Genomic DNA, 21,044 nt, shown 5'->3' on the forward strand with positions numbered 1-21,044 from the left:
ACATGTTTGTATCTTTTATAAATAAAAACTTGAATGTAAAAGAACAAAATTTAAATGTAAACATTCCAAACTGCCTTTATAATTACCTAAAGATGAAACAATAAAGCTAATATATTCTCAACAAAACAATACTTTAATGTATGTGTTGATGTTTCAAGTTTTCAAAGAATAAAAATACAGGTTTCAATATATTTTTTGACCCACCATTAGGATGCTTATAAATACGGCGATATTTGAGTTTTCGTCTTTTTTTTTTAATTTTTAAATACCACAAAATAACCCGGTGCAAAATTTTAGCTAAATAAAAAAATATATAAAGGTTATTTTATACTTTATGAGTTCCACCCCAATGAGTACATGTTGCCAATTATTACAAAAACACATTGTGCTTTATTTAAGACGTTTTAAAGAAATTTTCTTGATTCCATGACACTCTTATCATTTTTTGTATTTTTTTGAATTTCAGGTTCTTTTTTCAGAAAAAATCAAAAAGCTCCTCCATGAAAAATTCGTAAAATCGTCTTAAATTAAGCACAATGTGTTTATGTGATAATTGTCCATCTGTAAAAAAAATCATCTAAAAACTCCGAGGTCGAATTTTTTAGGTCATATACGGTTTGCACTGTCGTGGTTTTCGGAAAAGCGGAAAAAGCCCTTTTGATTATTTTAAATCAGCTAAAATTTTGCACAAGATGATTTGCCAAGTGTAAAAAAAAACAGCCGAAAACTCAAATGTCCGCCGTAACTATAAACACAGCATATGTTTGTTTATAGCTTATATCATTTTTAGTTTCACGTCGATCGTTTTCTTATAATTATATGAGCAGTGTTATGTTTATGACTGCTGCTGTTTCAAGTTTTAAACATCTGTGTAGAGATTTTTTAAATTTGTTTCAAAAAATACTTAGTGTTAAACTTTTTTATATTACCAAACTGTTTGATAAATTTGCTGCCAAAGAAAACTCTTATTTCAACAATATTTAATCCTTTACTTTTTTGAAAATTTCTCTTTTTCTACAGCAACAAAATAATATTAAATAAACTCAAACAACTAATTTTAATTGTTTTTATTACATAGTTACTTTACTTACTAGTTTATTTGTTAATTTTATAGTAAATCATTCTATTTCAATTTTAGTCTAGAGATTTCAAAACCTGTATTATAGACCTAGTCAATGTTCTACAGTTGGCCTAAATAAATATTGTTCGTAGAAATTATTAAAAAAGAAAAATACAAAATATTTTTTAAAGCAAATTAATAGATATTATAAGCATATAAGAATTTTGCTTCAAATTTATTTTTTAAATTACTTATTATAGTTTTATGAAGTGCCTAAGATTTTTAAGAATTATATACTTCAAATGTTTTGTTTTCTTTGTAGTAAAAAGTATTTTCAACACCAAGATCTAAATGTCTTAAACCTAATTATGGTCTGGTTTTTCACCAAAATCTTGTTAAATTAAATTTTTGGATTAAGATAGATATTTTAAATTAGTATAATGTTACCAGCTAATTTTGTAGTTTTTAGTTGAAATCAAGCAAGTAGTGCTCATAAAGCTATTTAGGTATCTTTAAACAATAACTTAGTTGTTTACTTCAAAAAAATAAAACGTTAAAACTGTATTTATTAAGTTTTTTATTTGTGTGTTTACTGTAAGAGTGCAAGACTAAAATTTCTATTACATTAACTCATTAATAAATACATTAGTTTTTATTTTTCAGAAGTTTTGAAAACTTTTTTTATTTATAAAACTTGACGTATACTTGCTTTGGTTAGAATAATGTACACTATATTACTGCAATATATTTTACATTTTAGTAATTTTATAAATAAAACAGTTAAAAAAAATATGAAATACTGCTAGAAAAAGATTTTTTGTTTAAATAATGTTACAAATAAACTGTTTACACAAAAATTTAAATTAAAAAAATAATTTAGAGAAAAACTTTACAATTTTTTTTGTGTAATTAGCAATAGCCTAAATTGCCTAATATTTCTTGATTTTTAAATAACAAAAAATATGTTTTTTTTGCTTAGACCATGTGATTTTAGTGTAGACAAATAATGAATTAATCAACGTTAAAAAAAGCAAATAGACTTCACATTAATCAATGTACATTAAAAAGAACGTAAACAAACTTGAACATGAAAAATATTGAAGTTTAAGTGCAATACAAACATTCTTTTTCAAAACATCAAAATAAAATTAAGATGTTTGTTTAACAGTTAAAGTAAACGTTATGTAGATAAACAAGCTAATAAAACACATAAACGTTTCTTGTGTTTAATGGGACAGTAGTTAATGATTGCTTAAGATATTCTTTGTAAACATATGATCACTACAAAGTATATCAAGTCACAAATGCTTTCAAAGTCACAGCCATGATAAGTTCAAAAGTGTCGTTACTTGTTTTTTGTGGTGAGTTTTGTTTTTGATAGAGCTGTTTTTTTTGTTGAAAATTAATCGAAAATAAAACGTTTATACGTATATTTTAATAAGATTTGATGTTTGCTTTTGTTGCTGTTATTGTCAGTAATTTAGAAGCTAAATAAAAACAAACGACTAAAACAATAGTATTTTGAGTTTGAAGAATTTATTTTTAATCTTTTTTTTTAGTTTTTGCAGCACTTGTGTCCGAATCTACACAAAACGAAGTATGTGACCAGGTTGGGTTTTGTTTGTTTTACAAAGTAACAAAAAAAAACACTTTTATGAGTATAAACCTAGGTAACATGTTTTAAATTCCTCAATAAAGTTATGGAACATTAAAATCTATGTGTTTACTTTAATCTAAACAACTAAAACAGATTTTTTTTCTAAATACTCAAAACAACTTACTAGCAACGGCTAGAGTCACCATCGAAATAATAGTGTTAATTTTTTTCTTTATTATAACTTATTTAACTAAAACTGATTTTGTACTAATACCAAATAATCAGAACAACTTGCCTGCAACGGCCAAAGACACCACGGAAATATTATCGCAGCTCAGAAGCGTCATGATGTCACAATCGATTGACGCTTACGTCATCCCTTCGCAGGACGCTCATCTGGTTTGTTGATCTTTTGATAGGCTTAAAACAATAGTAGTTAGAAAAATGTTTTCAATTTTCAACATTTACTGTTCTGCACTTTTTATAAAATTACGAAAGTTAGACAATACTTAATTTATTAGATTTTAAAGAACCTTTTCCATTTTTTGTTCATATAACTTGAATTCTAACTTTTCTCATTTTTTTATTTACACAGCTGGGTTTAAGATTTTGTTTTAATTATTTTTTATAGTTTAGACAACTATATTAATTAATTGATATTTTTTACACAACAGAGCGAGTACATCGCGCCCCACTACCAGAAAAGGGAGTGGGTTTCGGGTTTCACGGGTTCCGCGGGAACGGCGGTGGTTACCATGGCAACAGCGGGGTTATGGACGGACGGGAGGTATTTCGATCAAGCTGAGAGGGAACTTGACTGCAACTGGGTGTTGATGAGAGAAGGTTTGAAAAAAAAATATTTTTTTCTAAATGCTATTTTTAATATCTCATTAAAAAACATTTGTTTACTCAATGTATTTAAGAGAAAGTTCAAACTCATCTTTTTTAAATTTTTGTTTTATGACAAATGCCTTATTGTATTGTACTTTGAAAATTTGTAGATTTACTATTTTGTTTCTAATTTAAAGGTAAAAAAACTAATGTTTTGTATTTTTACCAAGTTTTCAAATGAAAGTTTAAGTTTTAAATAACTTTCTGTAAACACCGTAACATTATAAATACTGATTGAAGTTACAACACCATTAAGAGAATTATCATTGTCACTTTGAATTGAAACTGAAGGAATTTAAGTGCTATAGAAATAATACCATATCTTTCAATATAAACAAATAGAAGTATAATCAGCACTAAATTGTACAGGGGAATCTGATGTTCCTAGCATAACAGAATGGTTGAGTGATCAGCTTGATGTAAACAAAAATGTTTCAGCCGATCCCTTTGTTTTCTCTATCAGTTAGTTTAAATACAGATTTATATTTTAGAAGAATAAGTTTATTATTTAAACATAAAGAGACTAGTTACAGGTTCGAATGAATTACATTTTGTATGTGATAAAGAGACATTTTTGAAATATCTTTTATAAAATCTTTATCAAAGTTATTCAATAAGATACACAACTAAAAAACAAATAAGTATACAAACAAACAAGTACTGTTTTTATACTGAAACAATTCTACAATTTAACTATTGAAAATTAAAATCGTTTTTGTATTTATAGTCATGTTAATAAACTTATTAAAACATGTTTATTTACAATTTTATATAAGACTAAGTTCATAACTAAAACGTTTTTAAAGGTTCGTGGAAAACGTACACTGAGGAGCTAAGTAGAAATTCGATAAGTTTCGTCCAAAGCATCCCTGATCTCATAGATCAGATATGGATCGAAGACCGGCCTCCTCTGTCGGAAGATCAGATCTTCAACTTTCCTCTGGAGTATTCTGGAATGACCTACGAGGTTTTTCGTAATTTAAAAAATATGTTTGTTAAATTGTTTTTAAGTCTGATTATCAATTAAGTTTGATTCTTACAATTTACGATATAAACGTTTTATATGTTACCTAAATACATAACTTACAATATAAACGTTTTATGTGTAGTGATATTCAGTTTTTATTATACTATGACTATCTACAATTATTATTATTAATGTTTATTACTAATGAAGTTAATCTACGTTTAACACTACCTTTTGAAACAACCACTTAAAACAACCTTTTTACTTTTTATCCTATACTTTTCAGTAAATTTTTAATAAATTATTATTTTTTAACCGCACCCAAATGTTTTTACTTTGCTAGTTATCATAAGTTCAAAAACATTTTAATAATATTTAAAAGTTTTAATAGAATAAGTTTATTTAAGGACAAACTAGTAAGAGTGAGAGAAAAAATGCAAGAAGAAAACTGTGATTATTTTCTTATTACAAAACTGGACGACATCGCTTGTAAGTTTTATAACTTTTTTAGTTCTTAGAATTTCTAAATCATGCTATTTAAAAAATAAAAATGCTCAGAAAAATTTAAAACATTTTTATGAAAAGAAATATTTTTAAGGTACAAAAATATCTTTTTATATTCAGATTTTCGTAGAAATTAAAGTTTTAATAAATCAAACTTAACAGTGTTCTACAACCTCTGTAGCAACGACATGAATACAAGAAATAGATGTTTTATTTTTAAATAAATAATAATTTAATCAAACTTATTTAGGGTTTTTCAACTTGCGTGGTAACGACATTCCCCACACCCCTGTTTTCACATCCTACGCTCTCATTGGCTTAAATGACGCGTCACGTGTTTTTATCGACTTCGGGAAAGTACCTGACAGCGTTATGACGTCATTGAATTTCGCAGGTTAAAAACTTAATTTTGCTTAAAAACTATGTAGTCTAATTATTTTTTGTACTTGTTGTGCAACAATTCTGAGCACTTTAATATTTTTTTGTTATTTATTGCAATAAGTAATATTTAATCAAAAGTATTCATTAAGCTTTCATTTCACACTTGAGTTTTATATTATATTTCTTTTTCTGTTATAAACATCGTATTTATTTGATTAAATATGATTATTTCCTTAGTATGAAAATTTTGTACTCATATAAAAAATGCTATACAGATAAGTTTCGTTTATATAACAAAGAAGATATTTTTGTAGAAAATACTAGTTTAAATATTCAAACTAAACATTAAAGCTTTTGATTTTAAGCTGCACTTACTTTTATCAATAACTTTCAGGTTGTGAAACATCACAGTCTTGTGTGTCGATCGAACCCTATGAAAACGCGAGAAGTTACCTGCAAAATTTGAGTTCCAGCAACAAAGATTTGATGTTTTGGATGTCTGAAGAATCTACTTCGTACGGAATTTATAGTGCGGTCCCTTCTGTATGTTTGTTTTTTACATTTGAAATTGATCGCACGAATTTTTAACGTTTAAGCTATGTACAAACACACTTTAATAAAGCTTTATTTGAAAATAAGTTCCAAAGTTGTTTGGTTTAAAACTCAGCAAACAACTTAACTTTTTTTTGTTATTTAGACTTTTGTACTTGTACTTGTTTAATTTCAAGACTAAATTGCTGTGTTAAAGACTTCATCAATAATTAATTGTTAGTCCTACTTCTGCAATTTAACTTTTAGTTAAAAGATTCTACAAAAGTTCCAAAAAATTAACTTATTTCACACATTTTGTTTATAAGTATTGTTAAACTGTTAAATAAACAACCATTTGTTTATTGTAACACAAATAAAATTTTAGCAACTATTTTCTTTACATTGCACTTTTGAATTGAATATAGTATTTTTTTTTTAATTTGTAATAGTAGAATAAGTGATTAGGTTGAAAATCAAATCTTATTGTCTTAAAGTATAAAAACTGAAAAACTATTTACAATTTACAGATCCAGCAGTTTTCAGAAGATTCACTAATACCTCTGATGAAAGGAGTTAAAAACGAAATTGAAGTGAAAAACATGCTCAGAGCTCATGTTTGTTTTAAGTTTTATCGTTACAATAGTTAGTTAGATTACTTAAATTCCATTTATAAAAAAAAGTTTATTTTTATAGTTATAACTTGTCATTTTAAACTCTGTTACCAACTTCGGTAAGTATTGAAGCTTACAAAGTTGTCATGCTTTCATTTTTTTGCTGTTTAAAAACGTTATTTATCGTATGTTTTAAAGACTATTGAGACAAGTATTTTGTTACTTGTTTAGTAAAAACTTCATAATCTTTGAAATGGTGTTCTTCGTCTTTTACAACTGAAAAACCTTAAAGTTTCCGCCCGGGCTCGAACCGGGGATTTTTCGCGTTTTAGGCAAACGTGATAACCGCTACTCTACGGAAACTTGTGACATTATCAAGTTATCAAGTTTTATTACCTTATAAAGTAGATACGCATTGTGACGTAACAGATGTTATTCAAAAATACATGTTTCAACTCGCTAGTTTGTAGCTTTATTTTATAAGGACTTCATTTTTTTTACTTTAGGTTATAAACCAGGTAGTATCTACAGTTAAAAAATCGTTATTTTCAATTTTAGACGTTTTTTTGACATGTATTTACTTTTATTTAAATAGAAACTTATCAATCAAAAACTTATCAATTACAAAATCAGAGATATTGGACGGAGTTGGATTGTGCGAGAAAATTTTGATAATATGTTTGTTTGAATAGAGTTTTTTATTTTCAACTTCATATACATACCATTTAAAAACCGGGAAGTTTTTGTATCTTTAACAGTCAAAACGTATTTAAAAAACAATAATTAAACTTTCATTAAAAAAATCAAAGGTATTAGACGGAGTTAACTTCATATAAACTTGCTTCTTCTAATTCTTTATAAAACAACAAAAACGCATTGGACATAATTTAATAATTAAAGCATTCAATGCAATCAAACTTTTTTTTTGCCTCTTAATTTTTTGCTGTTTTTTTTAAACAAAACAACTCATAGGTATTGGACGGAGTGGCGTTGTGCGAGTATATGAAGTACTTGGAGGAAAACGTCAAGTTGGGAGGAGTGAGCGAAATATCTGGATCTGAAGTGTTGGAGGGGTTCAGGTCTGAGCAACCTGGCAACAGGGGCGTCAGTTTCACGTCGATATCTGCCAGTGGCCCAAACTCGCCCGTCATACATTACACGTTTGTTGTTATTCTAATATGAATTTTTATAGAAAAAAATAGTATTGATTTGGCAATTTTCAATTGTAAAAGTGACCAAGTAATTTATGTAATTAGTTTAATTTTTAAAAATTGAGTAAATAATGCTCATTAACATTAATTGGTCATTTATAAACTTAAAACTTACCCGTTATATGTTACACGTTCGTTGTTATTGTTCCTTAGAAATTTGTTATAAATTAAATAAAAAACTGATTTTAGATGAACTTGATTTTTAAATTACTAAGTAAGTTGTTTGTCAAGTATAATTTTTTTAAATCGACAAAATTCTACCAAAGTTCTATAATTACTTATAATTTATGTCAACATATCCAAACTCACCTGTGATACAAAACACGTTTGTATGGTTATTATAATCTTATAAGAAAGCTGGCATCTATACGATGAGCATGTTTTTTTGACTTAAAACTGTTATCTGTAAAGTAATAATAAGTAAACAAGCGTTTGACTTCTAAGTTGTAACATGGTATAAGAAAACCTTCCAGTCCATCGAAACTGACGAATAGAAACCTGATGACTTCTAAGTTTAGTCACAAAAAAAGTAATTATTATAAATAAGTAAGAGTACCACTTGTGATTTGTTAAAATATTCTCACGAATCCACGTTTCTTCCTACGCAGACCGTCGGAACTGACCAATAGGAACCTGACGACATCTGAAATGTACATGATCGATTCGGGGGGTCAGTATTTTGAGGGGACCACTGACGTTACAAGAACTATGCATTTTGGTGAACCAACGCAATATGAAAAAGTTTGAATTGTTAAAACTTTAAATTAATTTTTGATAGAATTTTGTGTTTCTATTTTATTTTTTGGTTTAGTATATTACCTTTATTATAATAGATAGAACCAACGAAACTACTTTAAAAAAATTACTTTTACTAAACATTTAAAACAAAAAATAATGTGTTTTATTAATTTATTTTAACATGTAAATTTAAATCAATGAATTTTGCTTTAATAAGTTTTTTAATAAAACAAATCAGTTGACAAAGCCACATTTAAAAATTAAATTATTTCTAAACTTGAAAATCTAGCAGCAATTTTCAAAATATTTTTTTTAACTTGTTTTACAACTAATTTCCACACAGGAAATGTTCACGCGGGCACTACAGGGGCTCATCGACGCCGAAACTTTAATTTTTCCGAGGGGATTCACCGGAAACAAAATGGACGTTTTGGTGCGGAGGAACATTTGGCAAAAGGGACTCAACTTCGGTCACGGCACAGGCCACGGAATCGGACAATTTCTTTGCGTCCACGAGTGTTAGTTATTAAGTATGTATTTAGTTATTTTACACTACAAAATGTGTCATATGTTTAATTTTTATAAACGTCTAGTTTATTATGTTTTTTGTATCATATAAACTACTTAACAAAAAAGTTTATAAAAATTTTAAATACTTATCAATAGCAAAGTATATCTAAGACTGATTTAATTGTGCTCGCTACAATTAAGATAATTTAAAAAGTATAAACACTTATAATTACAATAATAAGCATGGTAATTAAAATACTTAAGAATAATTTTTTATCATGCTGCATTACTCTTGTTTTTAAATACAACAAACGAGTCTTTGTTTTTAAAGTTTGGTAATGTTTTATTAACGCTTTAATAAGTTATCGTAAATTTGTTATTTGTAAAGAAATATTTATTACAATTTTAAACTTTTTTGTACAGACCCTCCAGGAATTGGAGTGGGGGGAAGTTATTCCAAATATGGGGATGTCCCTTTACAAAAAGGAATGTTTGTAAGCTTAGGTGAGTAAATTTTAGTAAACACAAATTCTAAATATGTGATTGTTTGATAAAATTTTACTTTTATAATTAGAATATATACTAAAAAATGTAACAAAGAAAAAGCTAATTGATTATCATATAAAGTTTTGTAATTAAAATTATTCCATTTTTATTACAATCGTTTGAAAAAACGTTTAAACCTTAAAAGTAAATTTAAGGGTAAGCCATAAACTAGAATAATAACATTAATATAAATGTATTTTTTTACTAATTTATAACAGAACCAGGATATTATGAGAGTGGAAAATTCGGTTTGAGACATGAAAATATCGTTTATGTAGCCGAGGCACCGGTCAGTGTAAAATACAAACTAATATTAGTTCAAAAAAGTGTTTTTTTATTTTCATAGGTAGACTTTATAAAAATTAAAAAAAAAAGAATTTTATGCTTTTATTAAGATTGTTTAATTTATATTATTGAAATAATTAAAGTAGGTTTTTAATACTTTAAAATCGATTTAAAATTTTCAACAATAATTACAACGTTGTGTAATAGCTTTTTAAAAATAGTGACGATTTTTGTTAAAGCTCAAAACTTATTATAATTTTAAAACTTTAATTACAGTAGACTACCGCTTAAGTACGCAAATTGAACCCGATCAAAAAATTGGACTTAACACGGGTAGTGCGTACTTTTTGACGACGTAGTATAATATGAAATTTAGTTGATTGTTTTCTATCTTACAACTAGCTACATATTTTGTTTTGTTAAAGGGAAAGTACCAAACTACATTGTGTTTACCAAAAATTTTCAAAACATCAATGTGTGTACATTTAAATTAAATTATGACTTAACTATGTTGTATTTGTAGGTTTTTTCAACTTTGTCATCTAGATTTTTTTATTTTAAAGCATTACAGCTCAAATATCATTATTCTTTTCACTTTTCTGCAACTACTACATAAGTATTTAGTTTAATAACAGGACTGTCACAATCTCAGGCCACTTAGACAACTCAGAATTACTCACCCTAGTTTAAAAGTTGTGAAAGTATCAGGCTAACTCAGCTCGTTGACCATTCTACCTGGAAACGTAAAATAACTTGGAGAAACTTGATGATTGAAAATTTAGGCAAAAAACTGGAATTTCTTAGAAGTTCTAATATAACATCCTTTATTTCAATAAATAAATTGTACATGTAACGGCACAGTTAAAAATGTAGATTAAATTGTATTTTTAAAACTTTTATATTTCTAGTTTCGTTAACATAGTTATTAAAATTTGCTCTACGATGTTCATTAGTTCAAAATCAAGCAACTCACAGTGACATTTTTTGTCTTTCTGGATAAGTGTGTACTTAAGGCGGGGTGCGTACCAAAAAAAAAGCGTACTTTAGCGGTAGTCTACTGTACTCACTTTTAGCACTTTTTATAGATATATTTTAAAAAACAGTGTAAGTTAATGAAATTTTACAGGAAATAGATTCAGAAAGTTATTACCAGCTTCTACCTGCAACTTTGGCTCCTTTTCAATTTAAATTGATTGAAATTAGTTTACTGTCAAACCAACAGGTGATAATGTCAAGTTTTTATATTAAATTATTTTACATTATACAAGTAAGTTGTAATATTTTAAACAAAAAATCAAAACAACATAATATACTTAGCATGAGTAAATTTATTTTATCTGCTATAAAACTATTCTTATCAAATAGAAATAACAATTTCCATTATTTTTTATATAACAGTATGTATATTTGTCTCCTTATTTTTAAATAAGTTGAGTACAATTCATTTTTGTCTATTTATTTTTAGTTTTTATGATTTTTAACTTACAACCTCAAATATTAATTCATATTTGATATACAAATTAAATTTTTAAATTATTTTTATTATAAATGACGAAAGTATTACTTTTGATTGTAAAACATTAACATCATTTAACGAAAAACTATTCTCTTCAGATCGATTACATCAACAGTTACCACCAGAAAGTTCTGAAACAGGTTGGTGACGAATGCATTGATCAGGGCAAAAAGGAGCTGTACGATTGGCTGGTGAAATCAACTCAACCAATAGCAGTGGGGTATTCATCAGCGAGTAGTAGCGAATTTCCTTGTGTAAACATATTTGCACTTTTTTTTTATTGTGTTTATTGTCTGTTTTGATGAAGTAACATTTTAAAAGCTAAATTGTAATTTACTTTTGTTTTGTCTTAAATGTTTATGTAAAGTTTAGAAAGTTTAAACTTTGTAGTTTATTTTTTAAATTAGCAATTTAGTTTTAACTGTTTAACTGTACGTTTTTAAAGCACTTTGAGTGTTTAAAAACTTCTTTCTACTATAAAGCTCTACCAAATTCTTAAACTTTGGTGTTACCTTTGTTTTGTTTTTAATGTAATATCAACAAAAGCTATTTTTTGCGCAATGTATAATTAAACAAACCTAATACATTATACCTAAATATTTTACAGAGTGCATAATAAAACATTTATTGATGTTATACGTCACTTTTTTAAATCATTACAGTTCAATAAAATTAATTTCGACCAGTATAAATACTTCGTTGTAGTATAAAGTTATATGTTATCACTATAACTTGAACATTAATTTATGTACGATTTGAACAAAGTAAAATTTTTAAAATTTTGTACTTAATATATTACAGCTTGTTACTTACTTTAACGTCTAACTAGAAAAATTACAACCGGAAAATATAAACTTTCATTTATTAAAGTTAAAAGATATTCTTAATAAAATACGTTCATTACTTAAGTCAGAAAATTTAAAAAAAATTAAGAAAAAGTTATATACTGGCAGTTTAAATTTACCAAATTCCTTAAAACATTTACCTTAAACTTAATTTTAAACTGAAAATATACCGTATAACGTGTAATTTTAAAGACCTGGAGGAAAATTTGAAAACCTTAAGAAAATTTAACAACAATATTTGGCAACCATGTCTGTGGCAAGGGCACTTCCATAGTGAAACTGTGACTTATACACAAAAGACTATCTTGCAGAATTTAAGAATTGAAGTTTTTGATGTTTAAATAAATTATTAAGTTTAAGTTTAAATTATTAAGCACTAAGTTAAGTATTTTATGTAACAAGTTTATGTGTAAACTATAGCTCTTTATATATTTTTTAAGTTTGAACTTGTATAATAAGTTATAAGAGAGGTATATTCCATTGTAATTTAACATATTTGGAATTTTTTGTAGAATGACTTATGTTTTTTAAATAAATTAAAGTACATTTATTTTAAATTTTATGCTAAATGGTAAGAGGAAATATGTTACATTACAGATACATAGTTTAACTTTTTACGTACTTTTACAATAATTTAAGTATATTCTTTCTAATTGATTTTGAATTATGGATTATTATATGGTTTAGGACTTTAGGTGGTATTTTATTAAACTAAGTGAACAATTTATCTAAGTATTACATATATTAGCTAACTTTTTATTTGTTATTAGATATTATCACCTTAAGGATATTGTACAACTTTTATGCTAAGTCTGACTATATTTTGCTGATAGAGCTGTTTATTGAAAAAACATCAATCATACACAGATGACTCAAGTGATATAATGGAAGTTACATGATTTAATTCAGCAAAAAACTGTTGTTTTAACCTGTATAAAAATTAATTTTGAAAGCTTTAGATAGTTTTAAGTGTTTGGTTATGTATTTTAGGATAAATTTAAATAATAAACTTGATTTTGAAAAGTCAGGAAAATTTTATTAAAAAGTCAGGAAAAGTCAACAAATTTTTCTCAGCTTGATCTGTGGCAACCCTGTATTTGGTTTTCAACATTTTTAGAGTACAGGGTTGCCACTTCACCTAAAAAAACCTAGCATTTTGATCAAAAATCATTTGAAATCTTAGAAAAATCTGGAATTTTGAAAAACTTTTACATGTTAACTAGAAAAACTTAGATTTGACACATAAAATCTACCGTATAGATAAAAATTTTTGTCATCATCAAACTTTTTTGTTTTTAGACACATTTGGAATAGATTTACTGTATCTTTTCAATGCTTTTATACTATTTAACACAGTTTTAACTTAAGTTTAACTTAAGTTTAAGCTGAAAATAGACCCTAAAACAAGTAGTTTTAAAAACCTGGAAGAAACTTTTAAAACCCTGAGAAAATTTGCTTAAAGTCAGTGGCAACCCTGAGTATATTCCTATTTTATAAAGTCTTGTGTAAAAGTTTTGACCACCTTTAAAGTAATTTCAAAATTTTGACGTTCTTTATATTTTTATTAGTGTTTACAATTGTTCAACAATATAAAACATGTCTATTCATTGTCATGCCTAGATTTATATAGAGTAGTTCAATTCAAAGTATTATGTTATACCAGCATTTAAAGTTAAATACAAGTTTAGTTATGGTTTTACACTGATAGAAGTTTTAAAACTTACACCAGATATTCTGACGTTGCTGATGAAGTGCAAAAAAAAGGTTCTAGTTGCAGGGTTGCCACAAGGTCAGAAAAGTATAAAAAAATGACAAATGTCAGGAAAAATTAAGGTTTTTTAAAAAAAGTCAGGAAAAGTCAGGAAAAGTCAGGAAATTTAACAAGATTTCAGAAAAAGTTAGATATTGGCAGTTCAAGTTTACAAAATTTTTTATGTATTTTGGTATTGATTATCTGTGTAGGGTTGCCTTAAAACCTGGAGTTTTTAACAATTTTGATATGTGTTAAGAAATTAAATTTCAGTTTGATTTAAAAAATCTATCATATAATAAGTTTTTTTTTTCCTCATCAAAATTTTTTTATATTTAATAATACATTAGAAGACTCTTTAACATATCTTTTCCATGTCGTTATGCTATTTAACACAGTTTTAGCCTAAACTTAAATTTAAACTAAAAATAGACCCTAAAACGTGTAACTCTAAAAACCTGGAAAAAAATTTTAAACCCGGAGAAAATTTAACAACAACATTTAGCAACCCTGTATATGAAATGGAAACTTCTACATAGAAACTGTGAATAATACACAAGTTTATTAAAGTGTTTTTGTTTAAGTAAATTATTAAGTTCGTTATAATTATGCACTAAGTTTAGTATTTTATATAACAATTTTCTGTGTATACTATACCTCTGTATAATTGTTTTAAGTTGTTTAAACTTGAATGATAAGTTATAGAAGTATCATTATACCGTATATTCCATTGTAACTTAACTTATTTGTAATTTTTTGTTGTATAACTTAAGCTTTTAAAATAAATGATAAGAGGATATATTTATATAACAGATATATAGTTTTTTTTTATGTTTTTCTTACAGTTACTTAAGTATATTTTTAAATTAAGGATTTTACAACACCTGGTTTAAATTTTATTAAACTAAGTTAAACAATTTATATAAATAATTCATGTTTTAGATAAATTTTTTTAATATCAGATATCGTTACCTTTAGGTATCATAGAAATTTTTTGCTAAGTCAAACTATATTTTGCTGATAAAGCTGTTTATTGAAAATACATCAATCATACATATAACGTTCAAGTGATATAATGGAAGTTAGATGATTGAGTTTAGCAAAAAAACTGTTGTTTTAATTTGTATAAAAATAAGATTATAGGCTTTAGATAGTTTCAAGTGTTTGATTATAGTTTAAAGTGAACTTAAATTAAGAGTTTGTTTTGGAAAAATCTAGAGCATTTTAGTAAAAAGTCAGGAAAATGTTATGAGAAGTCTGGAAATTTTTCTCAGCTCGATCTGTGGCAAACCTAGTTGTTTTTATGGTAGTTTTAAAACTTACAAAAACAACTAGGTTTGCCACAGATCGAGCTTACGAAAACTAGATATTGTCGAGTTGCTGCTAAAGAGAAAATAGAAAAAAAGCTTTTCGGTGTTTTTATGGTAGTTTTTGAGTAATCTTCGTGCAAAGGAGCCATAGCTTTTTTAATTTCTTCAAAGGAGGCCATTTGAAAAAAAGTTTGGGAAACCCTGACCTAAACAGTATTTTACCATAAAATTTTTACACGTAGATTACCATTTGTTTTTAAGTATTATTTATCAATTTTTTATATCTAAGTCAATTATATTTCATTGTGCATTTTATTTAACAATAGAGTTAGAGAAGTTTCACAATGAAGCTTGCATTTAATTTTTAAAAAGCAAAACTCACATTTAATATCAGCCCTTTAGGTTAAAGTGTAAACAGAAAGACATAGGGGCTTTAGAAAACCATCAGGAATTAAAGGGTCAATTTGATTAGATAGCACAGGAAGATCAAAAAATAAACACAAATAGTTTTAACTAAATTTAAGTTTTTAAATCACGGAAAGTAGGTGACAAAGTTTATGTCAAATAAGTCACAAAGGGTTTTGTTTCAAACTTAGTCCAAAAAGTCAAAGTAGAACCGACAAAATTTAGTCAAAAAAGTCAATATAGAAGTGAAAAAATTTCAAGTCTACAAAGTCAAAGTAGACCTAACAAGTTTCAAGTTTACAAAGTCAAAATAAAATTGACAAAGTCTAGTCCAAAAAGTCAAATTAGAGCTGACAAAATTCAGTCAACAAAGTCAACATAGAAGTGAGAAAATTTAAGTCTACAAAGTCAAAGTAGACCTAACAAGTTTCAAGTTTACAAAGTCAAAATAAAATTGACAAAGTCTAGTCCAAAAAGTCAAATTAGAGCTGACAAAATTCAGTCAACAAAGTCAACATAGAAGTGAGAAAATTTTAAGTCTACAAAATCAAAGTAGATCTAACAAGTTTCAAATATACATATTCAAAATAAAATTGACAAAGTTTAGTTTAAAAAGTAAAAACAGATATGACAAAATTTAGTCCAAAAAGTCAAAGTAGAACTCACAAAATTTAGTCAAAAAATAAAAGTGAACTAACAAAGCTTAGTCCAAAAAGTCAATGAAGAACTGAAAAAATTCAGTCCAAAAATTCAAAGTAGAGCTGACAAAATTTAGTCCACAAAGTTACAGTAGATCCGACAAAGTATCAGTTTAAAATAAGTCACAAATAGTGATGACCAATTTTAAGTCATATTAAATGATTTAAGTTTCAAGTAAGGTTCTTAATAGCATAAAAGAAAGACATCTTTATCAATAACTAAGACAGAAAACACGGGTAAAATGCTTTGGAATGTGTACAATAGGGGTTTGTATAGGCATGACATTTTAGTAACTTTTTTGTTTTGTTAACATTTATCTGTTTTTCAAATGTTTCAATTGTTATAGTAGGTTGTAATGTTTGATAACATTTTTTTTGAAATTAAAGTTAATTGTTGAAGTTCAAGTAAAAACAATATATAAAAGCTAATTATAAAAGATAAAATGTTAATATGTATTTATTTTTTGTAATTTATAGTTTGGTTTGTAAGTACTTTATAGCCCTACACATGCTTTAACATAGTTAATATCAAAATAGAAGTTGTTTATAAAACTGTTAGTTTATGGAGTAGGAGTCTAATATGCACGAAGAGAAATTTTTACACATAGACACTTTTGCACAGCGTCAATTTTGCCTGAGGGCTAACTTTAGCACAAATCATTTTTTGCACGGCGGGTCACGTTTGCACGAAGACACTTGTGCACGAGTTGAAAAATAAAAACAATTATTATACTTAAACTACATAGTTTTTAACATCATTTTTACTCCTATCCATCACCCTCGGTTGGTATTATTTTTTTAAACTTTTTTGTTGGTTTTTTTCATTCATTTATACTAGTTATAATTTTTTTTTTACTAATAATTTCTATTAGGTATACTTTTTTATCACTATTACCCGTAACCCTTACGCTCGGTCGGTGTTTGTTTTTCGTTTTTTTTACCTTTTTTAATTTTTTTTGTTTATTTAGTTATTTACTCTCGTGTAAAAACAACCCTTCGTGAAAAAGTGTCTTTGTGCAAAAATGTCCCTTAGTGCACAAATACCTCGTGCATATTTGACCAACTCCCTAGTTTATGATTACGAATAATCTATTTAAGTCTTTTATATGTTTAATTATGTTATAAAACATTAAAGTAACAATGTTCATAGTAACTCTACTAAAATTAATAGTATACTAAAGTAACTCTAGAAAAAAATGAAAAGTTTTGTTGCTAAGCTTAAAACATATTACAAAAAGTAGTAAAGGACAGACTTAGTTCTTATTACAATTGATAAATAAAAGAATTGTTTTTTGTTTGTAAAAATTAACTAGCATTTATACAATGGAAAATAAAAGAATTAAACTATCGGACTTCAATAAAAACAAAAGTGACTTTACAGTTAAACCAAAAAAAAAGTGACCTGATAAGAACCTTATACCATCTGCTTGTATGATTTGTTCTTCTTATTTGCTTCATTTTGAAACAGAAAGGATTAAGAAATTCCGGTTGGAAATGGTTATTTATTAGATCTGGTAAAAAGAGTTATATAATGATGACAACCGTAGGAACCCCAAATTGTTTGGACCAGATAAATTCCCTGCAGTTTTTGTATACAATTAAAATTTGCCCGCGTTTAAAATCCACCTGCGTTCAGAATCCAGCCATTTTTTTTACATTTTCTTTTTTTATTAATTGATTTTATATATTTTTTGAATTTTTTATTTGTTTTTTATTAATTTTTGACTATCACTGTTACCCCTAACCCTTACCCTAGATCGGTGAGCGGTTCTCGAATTTGACTGGGTGAATTTTGATCAATAGGATTTTGATCGCAGGTGGATTTCAACGTTTCCCCTTAAATTACCATACTTTGGTAACGTATCACGTTTGTTTGAGAAGAAAGGGTAAAAACTTACACAGTTGACTTATAACCAAGTAAAGCTTTGAGTAGTATTTGTTTCAAAACCAGTTGTTAGATTGAATCTCAAAGACCCAATATCCTACCTTAATAATATTTGTAATATTTACAAGTTTAATTGCATCTGCGAAATAAATTATATTGGGAAAACATCTAGCTAGGCATCTAAAAACGAGAGTGAATGAACACATACCTAAATGTATAATATATTCTAAAAAGGAAAAGACTAATAATAAGACAAAAGCTGTTATAAATGCTACAAAAATATCTACGATAGTAGAACATCTAATTAACAACGTCGATTGTGCAAAAAGCTATGATTTATCGAGGTTTAAAGTTGTTAACAATTGTATCAATTCAATTGATTTGATTAAATCAGAAGCGGTCGTAATACCCTTAAATAAATCTCAGTTATGTAAAAAAAAAAAAATTGACTATAACGCTCTTTTGTTTATTTAAAATTGTCATTGGTTTAATTTATTTACTTAAAACAGTCTTTGTTTATTTCAACTTTTTTTTTTTGTTTTTTAATTGAAAATATTTATTATTGTATTATTTTATATTTAACATCAATCTAAAAACTTAAAAATTGCCTTTTTTGGTTGTTGTTTTATAGCAATCTAGTTAATTACTTAAGCAATTTTATAAAATTTTTTGTTTTTAGTTAATTAACTATTGTTTTATTTCAAATGTCTGCAGTAAGTTTCTAAAGAGTCTCAGTGAGAATGTACTAAAATCTTGATAAAAACTCACTAGATTGTTATTTATATATTTAGAAAAACTATAGTAGGCATATGTTCCTGATATTAAAAAGCAATTTTAATAAATTTTTTGCATAAGTTAAAAAAAAAAAATAATTTAAAACTAAACAAACATTGACAAACACTTTTTTTTAATTTGAACACATTTAAATTATCAATAATATCGAAGCCTTTGTAAACACGCCAGTATTAAACATAAGTAGCTTTTTAACTTTAATAAAAATTTAGTTTAGAAGTTTTTAACATTTTTTAAATTAAATTAGTAAAAATTGTGATACAGAACAAAATATCGTATATTCTCCTAAAATCTGTGTGTTAAAACTTTAAAACAAATTTTAGTTCATACATAAATTTTATCTCTCGAATGTAACTAATAAGTTAAAATATATCTATCTTTAATTAATAGATATACATTTTATTAACTATAAACTTAAAACAAACCTTAACTTTGTGCTCTAATTTATTAAAGTTACTTTATTGTTGTAACTTTGTACTTTGACTAAAACCTGTTTTAAACTTAAAAATTTATAACCAAAGCTTAAACAAATCGCTTTAAATAAAAACTTTATTTAATAAATAATCATTTTACAATAAAAGAGTAATGTATTAGAGGTTAATTAACATTTGATGTTTTGCTTTAGAACTGAGATTATACATACAATATTTTTGAACTAAAATTCTTTGACTTTTAATAACATTTAACTTTAAAACTAGCATTTACCTTCGTTAAAGTTCACATACTAATAAAATAGTGCAGACTAACAAAAATATTTTAATCTAGGAAAATATTTGTTTAAACATCAATGATTAAAAATATATGTTTCAAAGTTAAATGCTTAGTAAATATCAAAAACTTACAGAAAAAAATTAAAATAACAATAAACTGTAAACGCACACAAACGAAAAAATTACTCATTCAAACACTATTTTTTTTTATTTACAGTTATTTTACAAAGGTACAAAGTAAAAATTCCGATTTTTGTTTGTAACATTAAGTAATACTTATTTTTTAAGTTATTATTTTTAATTGCATGAACAACTTAAGTTTAGTTTAAACTTTTTTTAGTAAAATATAAAATGTGAATTATTAATTAACCTTAAGATTACATATTTTTTATACTGTTTTTAATTTAAATTCAACCGTTTCTAAAATTTACTTTATTAGCTTTTCTTTTAAAATAATTTCTTTAAATTTACGTTCGTTTTGATTAAAAAAAGCAAACGATTAAGCAACAGCTAATCAAAAACTACTGATTACGATTAAAAAAAAAAGTTGTGAAGTATAAAACATTTCAACTTTAAAACGATTTGCTTTTTTATAGAATAAAACCTGTTAAAGTTATACACATTTATTTTTTTAAATATTCTGTTTGATAATAATAGTTGCATCGAAATATTAGTTATTTTAAAAAAATAAACCTAAAACACTGTTTTCAATCGAAACGAATATATTGAAACTCAGCACTATAGTTCAACTTTCAATGGTATTTGTTTTTTTTTGCTTTTCTAAATTTTGAAAGTTATGGTAAAGATAAAATATTCGTAGTAATTTATAGTTCTGTATAGTTACCCTTCCGTTTCAATTTCCACATTTTATGTGTTGTTTGTTGTTTTTTTCTGACGAAATAAGTATTTTTAATTTACAAAAAATATTAAAATGTTTGAAGCTCTACGATAAATGTAAATCAAAAATTAAATCGAATAAACTTCAATATTTATTAGTTTCTAAAATGAATAATATGTATATGTTCATCATACAATTAATAAAAGATAAAAAGTCCTACTTGTTTTTTATTAAACTGTAAAAGGTCTAACCTTTTACAAAATTATTTACAAAAAAAAAAGCATGTCGTTTTACGTAAACAGCAAACTTAAATTTGGTTTAAAGCATGCTCAAACGTAATAGTGAGGATTCGTTCGTACAAAATTTTGTAAAATTTAAGAGTTTAATTTCGTTTAAAAGATTATTGTACTTTACCTGACTGTATTCTAGTTAATTCTAATAAGATTAGTTTAGGTGAAAATTT

General features: G+C 26.0%; 1 protein-coding gene across 1 annotated transcript in view; it reads left to right on the forward strand.

Annotated features, from left to right (window-relative positions):
- Positions 1 to 2,507: 2,507 nt before the first annotated feature.
- Positions 2,508 to 21,044, forward strand: part of LOC145828967 (xaa-Pro aminopeptidase ApepP-like) — a 44,189-nt gene continuing 25,652 nt past the window's right edge. The window contains exons 1-16 of the mRNA XM_082936712.1: positions 2,508 to 2,531; positions 2,943 to 3,056; positions 3,332 to 3,500; positions 3,918 to 4,010; positions 4,355 to 4,515; positions 4,923 to 5,004; positions 5,270 to 5,413; positions 5,795 to 5,943; positions 6,459 to 6,545; positions 7,515 to 7,702; positions 8,362 to 8,494; positions 8,835 to 9,009; positions 9,425 to 9,505; positions 9,766 to 9,836; positions 10,959 to 11,054; positions 11,447 to 11,602. Coding sequence (XP_082792838.1) covers positions 2,508 to 2,531; positions 2,943 to 3,056; positions 3,332 to 3,500; positions 3,918 to 4,010; positions 4,355 to 4,515; positions 4,923 to 5,004; positions 5,270 to 5,413; positions 5,795 to 5,943; positions 6,459 to 6,545; positions 7,515 to 7,702; positions 8,362 to 8,494; positions 8,835 to 9,009; positions 9,425 to 9,505; positions 9,766 to 9,836; positions 10,959 to 11,054; positions 11,447 to 11,602 — 1,923 coding nt within the window. The remainder of the gene's footprint in view (positions 2,532 to 2,942; positions 3,057 to 3,331; positions 3,501 to 3,917; positions 4,011 to 4,354; positions 4,516 to 4,922; positions 5,005 to 5,269; positions 5,414 to 5,794; positions 5,944 to 6,458; positions 6,546 to 7,514; positions 7,703 to 8,361; positions 8,495 to 8,834; positions 9,010 to 9,424; positions 9,506 to 9,765; positions 9,837 to 10,958; positions 11,055 to 11,446; positions 11,603 to 21,044) is intronic.

This window comes from Thalia democratica, chromosome 2 (assembly GCF_965202585.1).
Source record: "Thalia democratica chromosome 2, ktThaDemo2.hap1.1, whole genome shotgun sequence".
Lineage (NCBI taxonomy): Eukaryota > Metazoa > Chordata > Thaliacea > Salpida > Salpidae > Thalia > Thalia democratica.